Genomic DNA, 19,541 nt, shown 5'->3' with positions numbered 1-19,541 from the left:
TGTGACTAGAAGACTTTTCCTTCTCACCATACCCTTTGCAACAAAATGTTTATATACATTTATATATTTTCTTAGTTTGTAATTTGAAGTTTTTCTTTTAGTATTAATTATTAATGATAATATTGTTTAATTGAATATGAATATACAGTTGATCAAATCCACCTAAATAGTAAAACTTGATAAATATTGAGTTTAAAGGTAAAATTCTGGGCTGGGGAAATAGCTCAGTTGGTGGAGTGCTTGCCTTGCAAGCATAAGGCCCTGGGTTTGATCCCCAGCATCGAAAAAAAAAAAGTAAAATTTTGTTGAGCCTACTTTTTTTTAACCTTTTACAATATTTAAGCACAGAATACTGTATTACTTAATATATTTTTCCATGACCTTTTGTGAAATTCAGATGGCAGGGTATCATTTACCACCCTTTTGTCTTTCTTTTGATCATCTTCACCCTTTTCACCTCAAAATATGACACAGCAACCAACAGCCAACACAGGCTTTCTCAAGTCACACTCCCAGAAGCCTAGTGTCCTGTCGACTCCACTGTATTCTCTGTAGATCACTTACCATCCAGAAATCTTAGTATAGGACCCTATATTTTGACAATGACAGTCAAGTACAGAAATTTAAATCTTCTGAGAAGCTTATTTAAGTTAGGGCTAATAGGCTAGGAAAAAAGGATTTAGGGGATTAGTTTCAAGTATCTAAAGGGGAAACAAATTAAGCTAATTCAATGTAACTTCCAAACCTCCAAGAAGAAACAAATCAGAGATGAAAGAAAGGGAGATTTTAGAAGTCACTGGCTCAATATAGAAATAATATGGAACCCAGGACCTAGAGGACACTAGGCACTCTCCACTACTGAGCTATATCCCCAGTCCTAAAAAAAATTTTCTAACCATGTGGAAGGGAAGTAGCGATTCTCAAAAATCTCCAAATGGTCAACCAAGCAAATCAGCTGATAAGCTTTAAAATCTGTTCAAACTAAGACTCCATTGCTCTTCAAACCTGTTGCTACACAGTTTAATAAACTCAAAAGCCCTTGAGCCAAACCCCATGAACTAGGAAACAAATGAGAATGCCAACATTTTAAGAGAACTCTACAGATAACTTGTCAGATGTTAAATCTACTCACAAATACCTCCAAATAGGATCTGTTCTATTAAAAATTTAACAACCATTTCCAAAGGCAGCAGTAAATACAAGACGGTTGTTATGAATGAAAAAGTCACGCCAGCAACCAGAAATGACCTTTAAAGAAATTTTTCCCTGATTCACATCAATAGGTTAGAGGAATTTATTCGAATCACATATTTTAAATGAGGGGGCCAAAAAGGAAAAGGAAAAGCAAAGAGGAGATGAAAATGTTGATGGGGAAGAAGAGTTTGGTCAAAAACTAGCACCCTTCTAATATGAGCCATTTGTATTTGTACCTTCAGAAGCCCAGAAGTCATATGTGGCACTCTACATTAGGTGGCAACTGAGAACAAAGCAATCCCTGAGCCAGGCACAGTACTGCATGTCTATAATCCCAGTGTTTTGGGAGGCTGAGGCAGGAGGATCAAGAGTTCAAAGCCAGCCTCAGCAATTTAGCAGGACCCCAAGCAACTTAGTGAGACTCTGTCTCAAAATAAAAAATAAAAAGGGCTGGGGATTTGGCTCAGTGGCTAAGCACCCCCGGGTTCAATCCCTAGTACCAAACAAACAAAAAAACAGACTCCCATATTTTCGGTCATGGAGAAGGGTGGGACTGGGTAGAAATTGGGTGGAGGAGTGACGGGGCACTAATTAACTAGGGAGGAAAACGTTCCCATGTGTGTTCAGGATGTCTTTCAGAATGTCTCCTGGGGGTCCTAACCATTTAATATTAAGACTGGGGGTGGGGCTAAAATATAACATAAAGACCCACATTCAGAACATTTTCCAGGTAGAAAAATGTTTCATAGGTCCTTTTAAGTAGACTGCCCCAGCTCTTTCCCAGACCTTTCATTGCCTCTTTCTTCCTTCTCCTTTCTAGGATCATTTTTATGTGAAGTCACATACCCCAGGTTGAATCCAGAGGGATTGAACCCAGGAGTGTTCTACCACTGAGCTACACCCATTCCTTTTTTATTTTTATTTTTATTTTGAGATAATGTCTCACTAGTTTGCCCATGCTGGCCTCAAACTTGTGATCCTCCTGCCCAGGCTTCCAAGTCACTGGAATTACAGGCATGTGCCATCATGCCCAGCCAACTTTTAAAAGGAAAATACTATGAAACTCTGACTTCAACAAATTTCTGCTTTTGAATATTTCGAGTTCTATGGCAATTCAAAATGGATAATTATTGACGGTAGTTCTGGTTATATTGAGGAAATAAAAATCACAGATGTAAACTTCTAATTAACAGCAGCAAAACATTCCTCTTTCTCAGGGAGAAATACAAACCAGTTTCTTTTTGCAGCTCTACTTAGCTGTTGATGATATATGTAGGACTAGAAAAAGCATCAACAAAAAGACATGACAGTGATTTTAGTTTTTACCACCATGTGTACTTAAATGCAACAGTTCAAAGACCCTAAAATGTCTAACTAGTCAAAAAAAGAATAATGAATCTAGATCAAAGAAAATAAAAACTAAGTATGATTATAGCATCTTCTTAGTGTTTTGCACTAACTAAATACTTTCATAGTCTCAGATGTCTATAAAAGCATGCCAATTTAACCACACCCAGCAGAAATAAAGTCATTAATATCCTCTTCATGCATTCCAATTTTACTTTCTTCCTGTCTTGCTCCACCTCTGGGTGAAAGAGCCAAAATGTGTATTTCCCCATGCTATCACAGGAAACAAAACAAGGGAATTCCATCTAAATTGAAGGATGTTAAATTCCCATGCACAGTCAAGCAGGATGTCAAAGGTCATGCCCCATATCTGGCCAAGCCAAAATACTATTAATATATTTATAGCCAGAATTAGTAACTATAAATCCAAAAGCTTTCACCCAATGAAAGATGGAAAGGGCATTAGATTAAATTTTCTAGACCTACAAGGGTATGCTGTCTAAAGAACAGTCAAGTTCATTTGTATTATATATGTGATCTAACAACTCATTTTGCTCTGGTTCAGTGGGCCCCTGATATGGTATGCCCTACATAGGTCTGCAGAAGGTGACTGCTAACTTGTTTTAGGCCATTAGGAACAAGACAGCAACTTGAGGGAGCAGAGACATCTCCTCAGGAGAGTGAGCTTTTCTGCAAAAAGTGAAAAGGCAAGAAGAGAAAAAATTTGTTAAATGGAAGTCATTTTTTTTTAAGTGAGTCCCTGAAATAGTCTCAGTAAACCACAGAGAATCAAGGTTAATAGGACATGTGACTAAGAGGGAGTGGGAGTGTCTCCACTTCAAATCCCAGGGGTATAGTCACACAAGTTAAGGATTACAAAGAATTTAATCATGAAAAGAATCCCTCTGGTGCATTACCCTAGAATCTGAAATAAGTTTTTATTTTTCCCTTTCTTCTTTCCAGTACTCCTTAAAATGAGATATTTGAAAGACAAATGGAGGTGGGGAGACAGAATCAACCTTAGCTCATGATTTCCATGGTTGAAAGTGTTTTCCTTTTTCTCTTCTTACCTCTTTTATAAAAATTCAGGTAGAAGCCATGATTAGTCCATAACCATTAGTAACTTGTCTTTGATGAAAATGTCTTTATACTTTCATAACTAAAAAATTAAATAGGATCCCCTTCTTGAAACTGTCAGTATTTAATTTTTTATACTGTGGCATGAGACCACATGGCACGGTAATCATTATTTTAAGACTTATTCTTGGGGGCTGGGGAGATAGCTCAGTTGGTAGAGTGCTTGCCTTGCAAGCTCAAGGCCCTAGGTTCAATCCCCCAGTACCGCCAAAAAAAAAAAAAAAACTTATTCTTATAACTATTAATTTATAAGGCATGCAATCAAATGGCTAATGAATTCTGAAGTCAACTAACTTCAAACATGCACCTTCTGATAGTCTGTGGAAGAAAAACATTCAGTATAATTAACTACATCTGTATCAATATAATATTCTCTCCATTTAATTCTATATCTCCCAAACCCTCCATTCTTTGCTCTTATAAACACACTAGAAAGGCAATGGCACAAACTTTAACATTTAAACAACTTATTAAATGGCTTGAAACCCAACTAAGCTGAACAGATTAAGAGCATTTTTTTCTGAGTAGAGCAGCATGGAGAGAACTCCAAGATAATCTCACTGTGGAAAGGTAGTCTCTGATCCCATGGCATCAGGGACACTGCCAACTGCATGCAACCCTTCAAGAGCAAGCAGGGTAATTCTTGAAGTTTGTGACAATTATGCTTTTAAATTTTTACATGAATAATCTTTCTGCTTTCTTTTTATTTTTCAAGTATGCTCTCAGTATAACTCAGATCATCAAAGGTGTCAAAATGACATTTTGAGAAATATGAAGCACCTTAAAAAAGCATCCCAGGATTACTGGAATAGAATATTACAAGACTAGCAGGGCAGTGTGGTCGCAGCTGGTGAAGTATCAATTACAGAACTAAAAAAGAACATCAAAACATGCATAATTACAGAAGTTTTTAAACCTCATAAAATTTCCTTAACATTTATTTTACCAAATACTTCAGGAGAGAAAAAGCAAAAACCATTTTGGTGACCTCTTCTAAAATGTAAAGATATCAAATGCTGAACTTTTAAAATCAATGTTATATCATAATCTGAAAATCTTAATGTTAATACAAATGTATACGATATAAATCTAGGACCTACAGAATTTGTTCTATTTCACCAATACCTCAAATTCAAAAAACTGCTAATAAGCACACAAGTAACAGAAGAGAGTGAGTAGAGATATGTGAATACAGTGTATGCAAATGCCATAGTGGGCCACTAAAGAGACAATCAAATTCAAAAAATCAAATTCAAATTCTCCTTAAGGAGAGAGGCCAATTCAGTCACACAGATTACAGAAAACTCTATTCAGTAAAATGGCCCACAGTAAGCTTTCACATTCACTGTATGTAAATTTCATGATGGCTTTCCCATCCAGAGAGAATACTTTTCCATTCAAGTTTAGAAATGCAACCAGTTTCCTACCAAGTAGGCAAACAAACACAGTTGATATTTAGAAGTTCTGCTAGTTCCCCTCTGCTCCCTTCCACCTCCATTCCACCCCATTCAAGAAGGTAACCCTAATGCAGACAGATGAGGTAACTAACTCTTGCCTTCAGGTATCTGGGATTCTCCAGTATTCAAAGTACAGACTGGAGGACTGACACCTGACACTGAGCTCTCACTGGTGTGACAAATCAATGATTCTGCAAATTAAGCCTCAGCATGCAGGTCAAGAAGCTACACCATCTGTGTTATAAAATTATGGTGACTGAAATCGCCTATCTTAATATTATTTATGTCTACACTTCAGGTTATAGAAGACTTAAACTTTTTTTCATGCCAAAATAGAAAACAATACGTATTTTAACAGTTACTACTTGAAGAATCTTGCCAAAATAAGGTTTCTAGTTAAACCATATGCAAATCATTTCCTCTGACCTTGCTTCCAAGTAATCAAACTGTCTTAAGTATTTCACATTTACTTGTACAGACCATTCCCAAATATTTATGTGGTTTTGTTTTCAAGTTTTGAAGGATATACAATATTTTCAAGCCTTGGAATTAGGTGATAATTATAATTTCTCTCTCCCAATTAGATTTGAAGTCTAAATGCATTTCTTTTCAGATACGGTACGTAGAATGGTTTTTTTTTGTTTGTTTGTTTGTTTTTTTCACTGTTACCCTGGCCACCCTGCAAAGATAAAGACCCTCTGAGTGTTTGTGGGAATTCTTATTTAATAAGAAGGGTCTTCCCTCCCCCCCTTGCATGGCAGGCTTCCAGGGCATAGTACTAGTGGGGGAAAAGCACCAATTTTCTATATTAAAAAAGGAAAACTGATATGAAAAGAGAGGGGAAACACTAAGGAGGCAAAACTCAGTGCCTCCAGGACTCAGCTAACTCTTCAGACCACCAGGTCACTGAGAACACCTTTTCTACCCCACCCCTTACTGCTTTCTTAGGCTCCTGTCTTGCTTAAGACCCAAATATGACTTACAAGGTTCATCGTCTAAGTTACAAAAGCAAACGGTGAGAACCCCTCCCTTTCCTGAAGCCAGGTTCATTTAGCTACTTTCAAACTGTTAACTGTGCAAACCAATTACAGAGGCTCCTCACAAGAAGGGCAAGACAGCACTGTATCAACTTCAAGATGGGGTAACCATGGTTGTAAACAGAAACACGTTTTTTCTTAAATCAAATGTTTATCAAATTCCTAGTGTAATAAATGTAGAGACAAAATATGACCTGTTTTCCAGATTTATGAGAAACAGCAATTGAGGAAAACTTGTTTAGCCAAGAAATATCTTCTAATCAAACAAAAGAAAATGACCAGAATGCATAACTATAAAGCTCTAATTAAAAAGAGACAGAGAACAACCAGAAACAAACCACCCCTCTCTTTCCACTCGCATCACTTCTTCACTTTAATTAGATGAAATCAGGCAGTAGCTCCTATAGCTGTTAGTCACAGGGTATGGCATTAGGACCAGTTCTGTAACTTAAGACACATAAAGAATTACACTGTAATTGAGACAAATATCATCTAGGAGGGAAAATACATCAAAGCAGAAAAAAAAAGATTCTCTTTTTAGAGCTCAAAGATCTATACAGTGATGTTGGAGCCAAGTCACACTGAAAAAGGTGACAGCCTCAGAATTTCCATGTGCGACTGAAATAGGGCTTGCTGAAGACAACTCCAATTCCCAGAGCAGGCATGCTTGTGTGCAGACCAATGAGACACAACACTTCGGAGGTGGCTCTTCTCTGTGAAGGCAGACATCTCTTCACCCTAAGAGTTAAAGAACTCACCTGACAATGTTAGAAAGCTATCCTGAAAGGAATGTTCTCCCCACAGGCCTACACACTGAATTCTGCTTCTCCTCCCTTGAGATAGGACCCTCCTTTTTCCCTTCCAAATTAGAACCAAGATGAGATATGAGCTGAAGGATAAGGATGCTTTACATAATACAGCTCTACTTACAGAACGAAAAGACCAAAGACAGGCCAAAATTTTGAACTTCACTGGATCTAAAACAATAATAGTAGTTGAAAAAAAAATTAGATCGGTCAATTCCCTATTATTTTCTACTGATTTTAACTAGATTAGCTTGGCGTTATTAACAACCATGCAAGTGTGATGTCTAGTGTGCTCTGAAAGCTGTTTTCTCCATGTGAAAGGTAACATACATTTAATAAAACCTCACAGCAGTAGGCTTTACCATCTATTTTTGCTTAACTGTCTCCCATCTCCCAGCAGACTATCTTTCAAACTGTCTACAAGTATAAACATACTAGTAAAATAGTTTTTAACACTTGTGTTGTTTCTAAAATGGGTAAGTTTTAATAAATCTGTACTCCTGCCTTTTGATACATCACAATACAGTTTGGGTTTTTGGGAGGAGTATGGGGGATTGAACCTCTATGCTATTTTAAAAATTAAATGCAGTTTATTGGTTTTAAATTGCATTTAAAATTGCATTTCTCTATATTCATATATGAGTGAATGTGTTCCTAAAATTTTAGGTTGAGGGGGAGGGAATAGCTCAGTGGTAGAGACCTTGCTTAGATACTTGAGGCCCTGGGTTCAAGCCCCAGCATGACCAAAAAGAAAAAAGGGGAAAAAAAAAAAAAGCTGCATTTAAAAAATTAAAACTAGACAGGAACAGGGGTGCATACCTGTAATTCCAGGAGGGTAAGTCAGGAGAACTGGGAATTCAAGAGAAGCCTGGGGGCAATGCGAGGATAAAGCTCAGAATACCCCAGGTTCAATTCCATGTATGTACATATGCAGACATGTATAAATAAATAAATAAATACCTTTTTTTCAGTTTTATTGAGGGATGGTACTAAGGATTGAGACTAGGGGTGTTCTACCACTACAACTCCAAATCTTTCTTTAAATTTATCCTTTTATTTTAAGAAAGGGTCTTGCTAAATTGCCCAAGGTGACTTCAAACTTATGATCCTCCTGCCTCAGACTCAGGAGTCACTGGGATTATAGGTATGCACCACAACACCTGGCCTTTCATAACTTTTTATATTGCAAAAACAAACATATAATTGGATAGAAAATTTTGGCTTTAAGGGTATATATTTTGTGAGCTGATCGTAGTCTCTCTCTGCTTTCTGATGATTGTGTCCTGAGCCAGTTCCTCCACAATACACACTTACACCATGGTGTTCTGCCTCATCTCAGGCCCAAGGAATGGAGCAGGCTGTCTGTGGACTGAGACCTCTGAAATTGAAAGTCCCAAAATAAACTTTTCTTCCTCTATTTGTTCTTGTCAGGTCTTTTGACCATAGCAGCAAAAAAAATGACTAAAACAAATATCAAGTAAAATGTGCAGAATTTCCAGTAGGGGCACAAGATGATCCAAGTTCTGAAAACATGATGGCCTAGGCCTGAAATAATATGATTTAGCCTACCAGAACAGTTACGGGCTGGGAAGTAGAAGTCTCAAGAAACCCTGAGAAAGAAGAATTAACAGACTTGGAGATACTAAACACCATAATAGTGCTGAAAAGAAAAACCAAGTTTGAAAACTGGGACAATGGCTAACTAAACCATTTAGCCCAACTGGGGACCCAAAGATAAGAAACGTACGTGAGAGTAGGGGGAAATACAGTAGTTTGGGTTTAGATATGTGGAATCTGAGGTCAAAGTGGGCTATTTATGGCCTTCAGGTAACTGGAGACATTGGTCAGTTAAAGAATTAGAATAAGACCAGAGAAAAAGTTCACAAATAAGCCAGGCACAGTGGCCCATGCCTATAATGCCCTTCAGTGGCTCAGAAGGCTGAGGCAAGAGGATCATGAATTCAAAGCCAGCCTCAGCAAAAAACGAGGCACTAAGCAACTCAGTAAGACCCTGTCTCTAATACAAAATAGGGCTGAGGGATGTGGCTCAGTGGTCGAATGTACCCAAGTTCAATCCTCAGTAACCAAAAAAAAAAAAAATCCACAACTAGTCATGGAATATACTTAGAACTGAGAATAAGAGAAGGAAAAATAAGTGAACCACAGGGAGAAGTCAGACTGAGGGGAGGACCAGAATAGTACAATGTAATTTCTCAAAGTAAAAGTTTAGACATAGCCCCCATCCCCTAGGCTTAGTTGATTACTGACCACAGGGCACTAACACCTTTAGCAATTTTCAGAACAAAAATAAGAATGAGACTGTAGAGGGTAATAACACTCACAGTGCTCACTTGTTTTTTTCCCTACAATAAATATGGTCTGAAATAGAGGACACCTACTGAATTTATGCCCTTATTTAAGTAACATGCTTAGGTAAAAATTCACTACACACTATGCTGAAAGGGGTTGCAGATTTTGCTTTCCATTTGAATAAGGATTAATATCAGAATGAGAAGTATGGATGTGCATTTTTTTTTTTTTTTTTTTTTTTTTTGCGGTGCTGGGGATCGAACCCAGGGCCTTGTGCATGCAAGGCGAGCACTCTACCGACTGAGCGATCTTCCCAGCCCCCTGGATGTGCATTTAGATAAATGATAAAGTACGTTTTGCTTCTTAGCTTTTATCAAAGCTAAAGGAAGAAGATTGAAAGAAAAAAAAAGGAAAGTGGTCCAAATACCTTCCAAATGACAGTAAGAAGTCAACCTAAGATTCAACATTTGCAGTGCTTAACATGAAAGCTGATAAACCACAGTAGGCTGAGGGGAGTAAAAACTGGAATGCCACTGGGAAAAAGTTTTTTAAAGCTTGAACCATATGAAATTATTGATGCACAAAAATGTACTTTCATGTTTCATATATTCCTTAGAAAACCAAAAATTAACAAGTACTCATTCTCTATAAAAAATTTGTGTCATTGATTTTTTGTTAGTCCTTATAAGCAAAGAGGAAGGATGCTTCCATACCTGAGTATGTCTGTATATAGCACATCCATTCGGAATATAAGCCTTCTACCCTTTAGACACCAGAATATAAACTTTTTTTTTCAAGTTTATCTAGTCCTATTTCACAACTAAAGAATAACACCACCAACTTCACAATTTTGTATAAACCAAGTGTTTATCTAACCCAAGGGAGATCCTGGAGGTTTGGGCAAGTTTCTGCGAGTTGTTGCTGTGAAGGCCAAGGTAAGTCTTAAGTTGCAAGAAAGTTGGGACAAACCCACTATCTTCCATGCAACTGATAAATCTGCTCTCTGAAATCACTACGAGATTTATATTGCCTTTCCAAGAGGATTCCAGAAAGCCCCAAAAGCTAGCACACACTTAACACCCAAAAAATGGCTGGTAAATTCCCATGATACCAGGGTACTGGGTAATTTCCAAGGGCAAAGTATTCCAGAAAAATGCAAATAGTTCAGGTTCTCCCAAAGAAATTCCAGGCAAATATAGAGCTGCTGTCTTAGAAAAGTCTAAATCAAACTGCAGTTCTGGAGCTGGATGAAAAAGTCAAAAGTACAAACACGGAAAAACATTTCTGGCCTACTAGGGATTCTAACTTACCACTGAATATTCTCTCATCCCCTTTTCACATGGCCACCAAGAAGATTCCCTGTGCGGAGCATGAAATTAAGAAATATTTGTCTGCTAGTACCCTTCTGGCAATTTTCAGGTCTTAAATAACTTCAATGTTTTTAAGTTTACATGAAAATTAAGATGCCTTCTTTTCAGTACTAAAGTGGGTACCAAAAAAAAAAAAAAAAAAAGCTACTGCCCAAAAATTACTCTTCCTATCATTTCCTCAAGAATTTACCACAAAAACATAGGATATCTCAGCTATTTCATAATAAAGCAGTCTAAAAATCTCTTTTAACAACACTAAAATACTATAGTGAAAACATTCTTAAATGAAGTGTTCTAAATAATATCAAACAAAAAGATTCAACTCAGACCACCACTTAAAAAACAGAAAGAGAAAAAAAAAAAAAAAAAAAAAATCAGAGCTCACAATACTACTTCCCAGGCTTTAGAAAACTTTCTATGTGAGAAAACTGGTCATGGAAATGAAGTTTCACTATTTATAAATAAGGCCCTGGTTTAAAAGATCCTGGGCTTTCCAAAGTCTTAGGTTCCACTTTATTTAAAACCTTATGATAGTTCTAGCCAATGCTAAAACAAGTTTAAGACAGATGTCACGTACATCCCCATAAACATGAGGCATATGTCTCAAATAAAACCGGTATCTAAGGGACTACATTAAAAGATTGAAGTTTTTAAATACTAACCACTTTCCAATTACTGTCCTATGCAGCAAATGAGTTTTAAATTCTCAGGCAGGCCCCAGGAAATAGAGCACAAGAAACTATATGTAATTAAAGATTCAGTCTAATTCCCAGGAGTAAATCCCAGGAAATATTTTGTTCCAAAGCAACCTCTCCTCAGTCCTAAAACAGTTAAGTTTGGGTTCATTTGCATTTTAGAAGTGGATTCTTAAATTAAAAGTCATAGTGTAATTTCTCCCTTTTATGAATTTTTAATCTTTTAGATCTGAGAGTGAAACTTGGTTTTGCAAGTAACTCATTTTTATGAAAACTCTAACCAGAAGACTAGTTATGAGTTAAAAGAGTTCAGGTTGTTTCCTTTCTTCTTAAAATACCCTTTTACTCAAACTGAAAATGCACTCTGACTTGCACCCACTGACTCCCATTACACCTGAAACATGTACTCATTTAAGAAAGGCAGCCTGCTCCCTGCCAAACTCCACTAGGTTCAGTGGGAGCTGCTGCTGCTGGGCCTCCAATTTTAGACACTTAACATGTCTCCTGGCCCCAGTAAGCAAGTTATTTTTTTAATAAAATAAAATTATTCTTAAAAAAATTAAACAAGAACCTATTAAATTGATCAACCAAATAATATAATCTTGGAATCTGTTTTTAGATTTAAGTTATACTCCTAGTTTAAGAATCCCTTGGCAATGCCATTTGAGACAAAACTAAAAATATCCTAACACACTGCCTTCTCTATCTTTAAAGGCACTCCAGCAAGTCCAGAAGTAGGTTGTATGCATTTCCAAAGACATAAAAGAATGGTCTAAGTACACACTGTACTTTGAATGCCCCCACAAAAGAATTTTTCAAATGCCAAATGTTTTCTAATAGCTGAAGGAGGATTGATAGATAAGCAAGTCAGTCAAGTACTTAAAATCAAATGTTAAATAAAATTGGATTTGGTTGACAATCCTGATTTTGTGACTTAGAATGTGTAATAGGTCCAGCTTAAAGTAAAGAATGTGCTTTACTTTTTTGAAACACTTGGCAAAATTGCATGTAATGCCTAGTAATGAAGTTAAAAGTGATACCTTGAAAACACTTTGGAAAAAATAAAATAACTCTTGGCTCCTTCTCCTGGAATTTCAATATAACATGAGTAACCTGACCTTTTTCACATTAAGCGCAGGGAAGACTATGTGAAACAACCTTGGTATACCAATCGCGCGGTAAAGACTGATCTTTACAGCAGTACAGTCATGATGAGGAACAAGAAAGGAGTGAGAAAGGTGACTGTTCAACTGAAGAGCCCTTATATCAATCCCACCACCTGTGACCGTGAGAAACCGTCAGTAAGGGGAGGCCGCGAGTCTGCTAGACTTCCCGGTAAGCCTTCCAGTTCCAGTCCTAGGGACCACAGGGCCTTCTAAACCTCGGGGTAGGGAGGTGCCAGCCCCCACCCTGTGCCTCTAGGCTCTATAAATATACAATCCTCAGTCGAGGAAGGAGGTCCCTTCCAGTTCCCGAGGCGCGCACCTCCACTCGCACTTCCCCCAAACATCAGTCCCAAAGCTCCTGGGCTCTGCCCCTCACTGCTTCATAGCACTTAGGTGGGAGGCAAGAGAAGGCGCACACGACACTTCCAGTTTCTGGTCACTCCGTTTCTAACTACGAGCCTCAAACATACTCGAGACCAAGTTTGGGGCGCTTCCCTCCATGAAAAAGTGCTGGAACCCAAGGCCCGGACGCGCTGGCCCTTTAAAGGCGCTAGCTTCCTGAGCCCGCGATCCCTCCCTCGCCGCCGCCAGCTCCCGCCCCCGCCGAGGGTCACACTTGAACTTTAGCTCGCCCAGCGCGGCCAGGCGCCGGCGCTCCACAGGCGGTGGCCGCCCCTTCGCACGTGTCGGAGGCGCTACCTCAGGCTCCGCGCGCCTGCCCCCTGAAGTCGGAGCCACTCTGGATAAAAACAAAACAAAGCAAAATGCGCACTGGCCTCCAGAACCTGCGCGGCCCGTCCCGCACCATCCCCAACCGGTTGTGCCCTGCCTGTCCCCTACACCTGCAGCATGAGCGCCAGGCGGGGTCTCCGGTGTCCCCCGTCGTGCTCTGGTTGGCCTCGCGCAGCAAAGACTCGGCAGCTCGGCCCAAGGCTGGAGGAACGCGCGCCGCGGGGGCGGAAAGGGGCCGCCCTCCCCGCGGAGGTGCTACAGAAAAAAGGACAACCTTCCCGAGTGAATCCCGTTCTCGTTTTACCGGCAAACTTTTCTGCTCATCCCTAAGTCCACTTCTTGGCGTTAATTTCTTCACTCCTTAAACCCCAAACCCTTTCCCCGTCCCACCAAAACTCTCTCTCTTGCGCGCGCGCCCGCACAGACACATTTACACTAGTCCCCCGACCAGTCCCGGGCAAGCCTCCCACCACACCTGCCACTTCTCGCCCGCTCGCTCCACGCGCGCCACTCTCTTGCCCTCAGCTTTCAGGCAGGCAAACCTGCAAAACCCTCCCCTCGCCTGCCCCGCGGCGCCCCCCAGGTCTGGCCGCGCGCCCCGAGGTCGCTCACCTTCCAGCCCGCGGAACTGTTGCTGTCACCCTTATCTTTGAAGTAGGGCACGCTCTTGACCATCCACTCGTAGATCTGCGACAGTGTAAGCCGCTTCTCGGCCGAGCTCTCGATGGCCTTGGTGATAAGGTCGGCGTAGGACAGGTTGCCCCACGCGTTGCGGCGGGACGAGCTGCTCTTGCGCGGCTGCCCCGCGAGCGGCCCTGCGGTGGCGGGGGGGACCGGAGGGTGCTGCGGCAGCGGCCCGGGCGGCGGGGGCTGCGGCGGCGCCGGATGCAGGCAGCCCGCCTCGGGGCCCTGGAAGTCCCCGCACAACCCCCCGGTGGCGGCAGCTGCGGCCGCCGCCACCGCCGCCGCCACGGAGCCGGGCGCCTGCGGGAAGTCCTCGCTCTCTTCCAGCAAGCTCAGGTTGCTCATGAAGTCGGCGCTGACAGCCGCCGCCGAGGCTGGGGGCAGGCCCGCTGCGGCGTCGGGGTTCGCGGCTGCGCCACCCGACGGCGCCGGACTGGAGGTGGCCGAGTTGGACTGGCTAAACTCCGGCCTGGGCAGCGGCCAGGTGCACGAGCGCGGCCGGGGCAGCGGCTCGAAGTCCGGGTCGATCTCCACCACCTGGGGCGCTTCGGCCATGGTGACCCCCCGCCCCTCCCCCAGCCGCGGGAGAGCCAAGAACCGGGAGAGCGCAGCACCAGGGTGCGGAGGGGGAGGGGGCGCCAAGAGCCGGTCTGAGATTTGGGGGGCCGAGGTCGGTGCCGCGAGCGGACGGAAACCGGGAGGAGGCGCGGCGGAGTGGAAGAGCGAGCCCAGAACTTAACTTCGCGGGTCCATCAACATCCAGGCTTCTCCAGGTTCGCTGCGCGGACGGGACGGCGGGCCGGAGCCGCCGGACCGGGCAGCGCCGGCGCCGCGCTCCTGCTGACAGGACCGCGGACACAAGGACAGACAGACGGACGCCGCGAGCCGCGAGCCGCTCGCTTTCCGGGCGGCGCGACCGCGGCGGTGCTGCCTGTTGAATGTGGCGGCGGCGGCTGCAGCAACTACGCGGCCGCCCGACTTACGGGATCTGCTGCCGCCCCCCGCCCGCGGCGGCGCGCGCGCCGGCCCGCCCCTAATTGACAGCCCGTACAGCCAATGCGAGTGCGGCGCTGCCTCCCAGGCAGCCAGTGGGCGCGGGCCTGGGCGGGGGCCGGTTTTCCACGGGGAGGAGGCAGTGGGTTGGTGGGGGGTAGTGGGGTGTTTTTCTCTTTCTCTCTTACGGTCGCTCTCTCTCTTTTCTCTCTCTCTCTCTCTCTCTCTCTCTCTCTCTCTCTCTCTCGCTCTCTCGCTCTCTCTCTCTCTCTCTCGCTCTCTCCCCCTCCCCCCTCTCCCCCCCCCTTTTGAATCTGTTATTATTTCATGGTAATTCTTGAGTGTTTCTGTGAGTCTCTCACCCTCTCAGTGTTTTGATTGCTAGGAGGCAAATCAGCGGCGAAGACACTTTTGTTTACTACGGAGGAGCAAAGCCGAGTACTCGCGAAGCCCAAGTGGAACTAGTCGCCTGCTTCGCCCAAACGAGTCGCCCCCGCTCCGAGCCCAAACCCGGGTGGGGCAGGGCCCAGGACGCCGCTCGCTGCGGAGGCGCGGGTGGGCGGCAGAGGCGACCTCGCGGAATTCCACGCAGTCGCCCCCTCTCAGTTCCTCCCACCACGTCTTTAGAGACCGACGTGGGGAAGTCGGTGGTGTTTGTTTTGTAGAATGTTTTCTTTCGCTGCGATCTGTCAAGTCCCTCCCCCCGCCCCCGCGGGCCGCACACGCCCCCCAGCGCCGCGGCCCTTGCAGGTCTGGTCTGCAGGGAGGGCGCGCTGCCCGCCGGCCAGCGCAGGGATCCCACCTGTGGGCACCCGGGAGCTGAGCCTCAGCCGTTCGGTCTACACTGGGCCAGTTGCCCAGCCCTCAGCCACTCTCCGGATTCACTGCATTCTCAACCTAAAAGCCTAAGAAAATTGGGGAGAGGGGCTCGGCGTGGGGAGAAGATACTCCGGAGGAACACGCACACGCAGATCCAAAGGCACCCTAGACCGCATACCCTCGGTGGGAACCTCTTCCCCTGAGCGGAAACCTCATTAGGTCCACCAAAAACAGGCAGTGGCAAAGGGGTCAGAGGACAAAGTTTAATGAGAACCTTGTCACTTACTTACCCCTAATTAAGCTTAGCTGGTTCCTTGTTTCTTTTTTATTTAGGATGGAAGTGATGCGGTGTTGAGTAAAAACGCAAGAAGAGATAAGAGCAGAGTCTTGGGGCGCAACCCTGCCCTAACCCCAGGTTCTTTCGGGCTGCCTGCTGCTACATCAACCAAGCCCCCACCCCCACCCCCACCTTTCCTCCTCTGGGATCCTGGTTCGGGACGTCCTGTACAGGATCCATGAGGCCAAAGGTAGAAGACAATGGCCTCACTGTCTGTCGTGGAGCAGAAGAGACAGTTTTCAAGTTTTGTTTTGTTTTGCTCTTGCTTTTTTAGGCGGAATATGGAAGGCATTTCCTTTTAGAGGGATGGGATCATTTAGAATGGAAGATGCTCAGTAGGGTTTAAATATCTTGTTCAAAACCACAGCTCCTAATTCTTTAAAAAAAAAAATCCCTTTCTTACAAGTAATTCTTCAAGTAACAGCTAAAAAACTAGGCCTCTTAAAAAGTTAAAAGGATTTAGAGATTTATTTATTTATTCCTCTCTATATATTTCCTCATAATCCATTTATCACAGCAGCTTTCCACTGATAATGGAGGCGGAGTGGGGATTTTGAGGCGGATAGGTTGGAAATAGGGGTTCATTGGCACCCTCTTCCTCTAGTGGTCTCTTCACATCTACTATCAAATTTAAATAGGTCGGGCCTCCTCTGCCAACCTCTAGGGGACCTCAGTAACCCAGATGATGAGCTCAAGGGAAGGCCACAAAGTACAACTCCTACCCCCAACCTTTCCAATTACACTCTGCAGAAGGAGCCCCCATTCAGACAGCCGCACCCTACAAATAGGCGGTGACATACTGGATCATTCTTGGCAAAGAAAACCAGCTACGAATTTGGCCTTGCCTTCAATTCTGTTCTGGGTTTTCAGGGCCTCAATCACAGAAGAGTGTTTGGTTATGGAAGTTTTCCTATAGATTTTCCCCAAACTCTTGATATTTTTGACACTGTTCTGCCAAACTTATTTTATTTTACTTTATTTTATTCTGGGTATTGAACCCATCAGTGCTCTACCGACTACATCCCCAGCCCCCTTTTTTTATGTTTTTATTTTGAGATTAGGGTCTGGCTAAGTTGCTGAGGGCCTCTCAAAATTGCTGAGCCTGGCCGGAACTTGCCATCCTCCTGCATCAGCCTCTGAGTTGCTGGAATTACAGGTGTGCGACACCATGCGGAGTGTTGTGATTGTTAGTCTTAGACAAGCCTTTTATTTACGAATAAGGAAATGGAGACGCTGAGAATTTAAGTGATTTGCCCAAAGGCAGTTAATAGTGCTGGGACCAGAATTCAAATCTCCTAGTTCCCAAAGCCTTGTGCATGGTAGACATGCACTGTACCACTGAGCTATATATCCAGCCACCAAGCAAAAACTCTTTATATTCCATTACTTCGTTTTTTTGTGGCATTACCTTTGTGGAATTTTTTCAGACTATTTGATGCAATTCAACCTATTCTAAACACTAGGTCCTTAACTCCCTTTGGAACAATCCAATAACTCTGCATACACATTAAAATTAAGATTTTTCTAACATTGAGGCCTCATAACATTTCCATAAAATTAATGGATGGCACATGAAATACCAAATTCTCTGAATGTCACAAAATCTGAACCTTGCATTCGTGTTTGAAACACAATGTGTTTTCACTATTTTATTTCTGCTTCTTGTCACATTAAAACTCTTAACATGCTTCTCAAAAAGGGGGGACATATGTATTAAATAAGAAAATGCTGCCATGTAGAACACAGATGGTAGGGCATTTTTGGCAGAAAGGAAGTTTAACAAGGCATTTACTGATTTACTTGGAAAACTAATGTGCATAAATGTTCAAGTTAAGCAGTAAGAAATTAATTGCTGTTTTAAAATAATCAGTTCATTTTTCCCTGATCTAATTTAGCCCTATTTCCATCACATTATAACAGGGAAAGAGAGTCACATGTGATTGTAAACAAACAACCCACTAAGAGAGTTCAGGATAGTAATAGAAGAATGAAAGAAGAGACCGTTAGCATTTTATAGTAACTAACCAAGTTGCTTGTCATTCGTTGATAAAAATCATTAACAAGAGGTAATGGCTGTGTAGTTAGAGTGCATGTGTTTTTAATATGATACATAGAGTCTGACTGTGTCAGTTCGGGTGTAAAAACAGGAGGCAAGAGTTTATCAAATTTCAGATTTGGCTGACTCAGAGGGCCCACCCATATGCAGAGGGTCCTGTGCCAGAAAGTTAGCATAGATGAATGGTGAATATCTCTCCAGGATGTCAGGTTTCTATTTTGTGGTAAATACAGCCTTACACACATACTGAAATATTCTGTATTCTAAGGTTTAACATTTAAAAATGGAATTTCTAATTAGCTGATCGCTGATGTAGTACTGGAGGAAAAATTGGTTTGTCTTATATGATGCCATATGTACTTTAAATAATTTTGTGTTTCAACAACAAACCAAAAACAGAACATTTGACAGTTATGTTGCATGTGAGATCTAGAAGACTCCAACCTGGAAACTCTTGCCACAATTCAGAATTAGGCTTCATAAAATCTTGCTGGGTGTGGTGGCACATGCCTGGAATCCCAGCAACTTGGGAACTAAGGCAGGAGGATTGAAAGTTCCAGGTCAGCCTCATCAAGTTAGAGAGGCCCTAAGCAAATTAGCGAGGCCCTGCCTCAAAATTTAAAAAAAAATTAAAAATGACTGATGATGTGGCTCAGTGGTTAAGTGCTGGGTTCAATCCCAGTACAAAAACAAAAAACAAGCCACAACAACAGCAACAACAAAAAAACCTGTCTTTTAGACTTATAAATCATCTGAGAAAAAGTGATATATAACATCATGTGCCCTGGGTTCAATCCCTAGCACCCCCCAAATGAAAGATAAGTATACATAATGTGTACATCACTTTTTTCAAAATATTTTCAATCTTTTTTTTTTTTTTTTTTTTTAACCCAGAATCAGGATATATACACAAGGGGTGTAACTCACCTGGTAGAATCCTTGCCAAGCATGTATGAGGCGAGGCCCTGGGTTATTTTCCATACACCGAAAAAAAAAAAAGAACATACACATAAAAGTTATTTTCTTAATGCTTCATTGTTAATAAAAACTTTTTCTACCATGGATCAAGCACTTTACAGCTATTACCTGAGTCAATCCTTCAAAATACCCAATAATGTAAAAGTATGATTTACTTTTCACAGAAATTAAAACTGAGGTACAGTGAACTAAGAAATTTACCTAAAGGCTTATCTATGAATCTGAATTATATTCAGATTTAAACAACCATTATCCAAACTCAAAGCTCATCTCCTGTTTACTACACTTTCTGTCTCCGTAAAATGTAGGAATTTTTCTAGAGGACTAGAAATAAACTTCTACTTCAATTATTTTTTCCAAAAAATTGATATTTTAAATTATTTTTTTTTCTTCTTAGGTAATTGTTGCCAATTAGCTCTGCTG

The 19,541-nt window shown here is 42.1% G+C and overlaps 1 protein-coding gene across 1 annotated transcript in view; it reads right to left on the bottom strand.

Moving 5' to 3' along the window:
- Nucleotides 1–14,923, bottom strand: part of FOXO1 (forkhead box O1) — a 97,927-nt gene extending 83,004 nt beyond the window's left edge. Inside the window, exon 1 of the mRNA XM_079136165.1 lies at nt 13,864–14,923. Coding sequence (XP_078992291.1) covers nt 13,864–14,490 — 627 coding nt within the window. The 5' untranslated portion in view covers nt 14,491–14,923. The remainder of the gene's footprint in view (nt 1–13,863) is intronic.
- Nucleotides 14,924–19,541: the final 4,618 nt, after the last annotated feature.

The sequence above is a fragment of the Sciurus vulgaris genome (genome assembly GCF_902686455.1).
Source record: "Sciurus vulgaris genome assembly, chromosome: 4".
In the NCBI taxonomy this organism is placed as follows: domain Eukaryota; kingdom Metazoa; phylum Chordata; class Mammalia; order Rodentia; family Sciuridae; genus Sciurus; species Sciurus vulgaris.
Note: the sequence above shows the minus strand (reverse complement) of the source record. Positions and strands in the feature narration are given on the sequence as shown.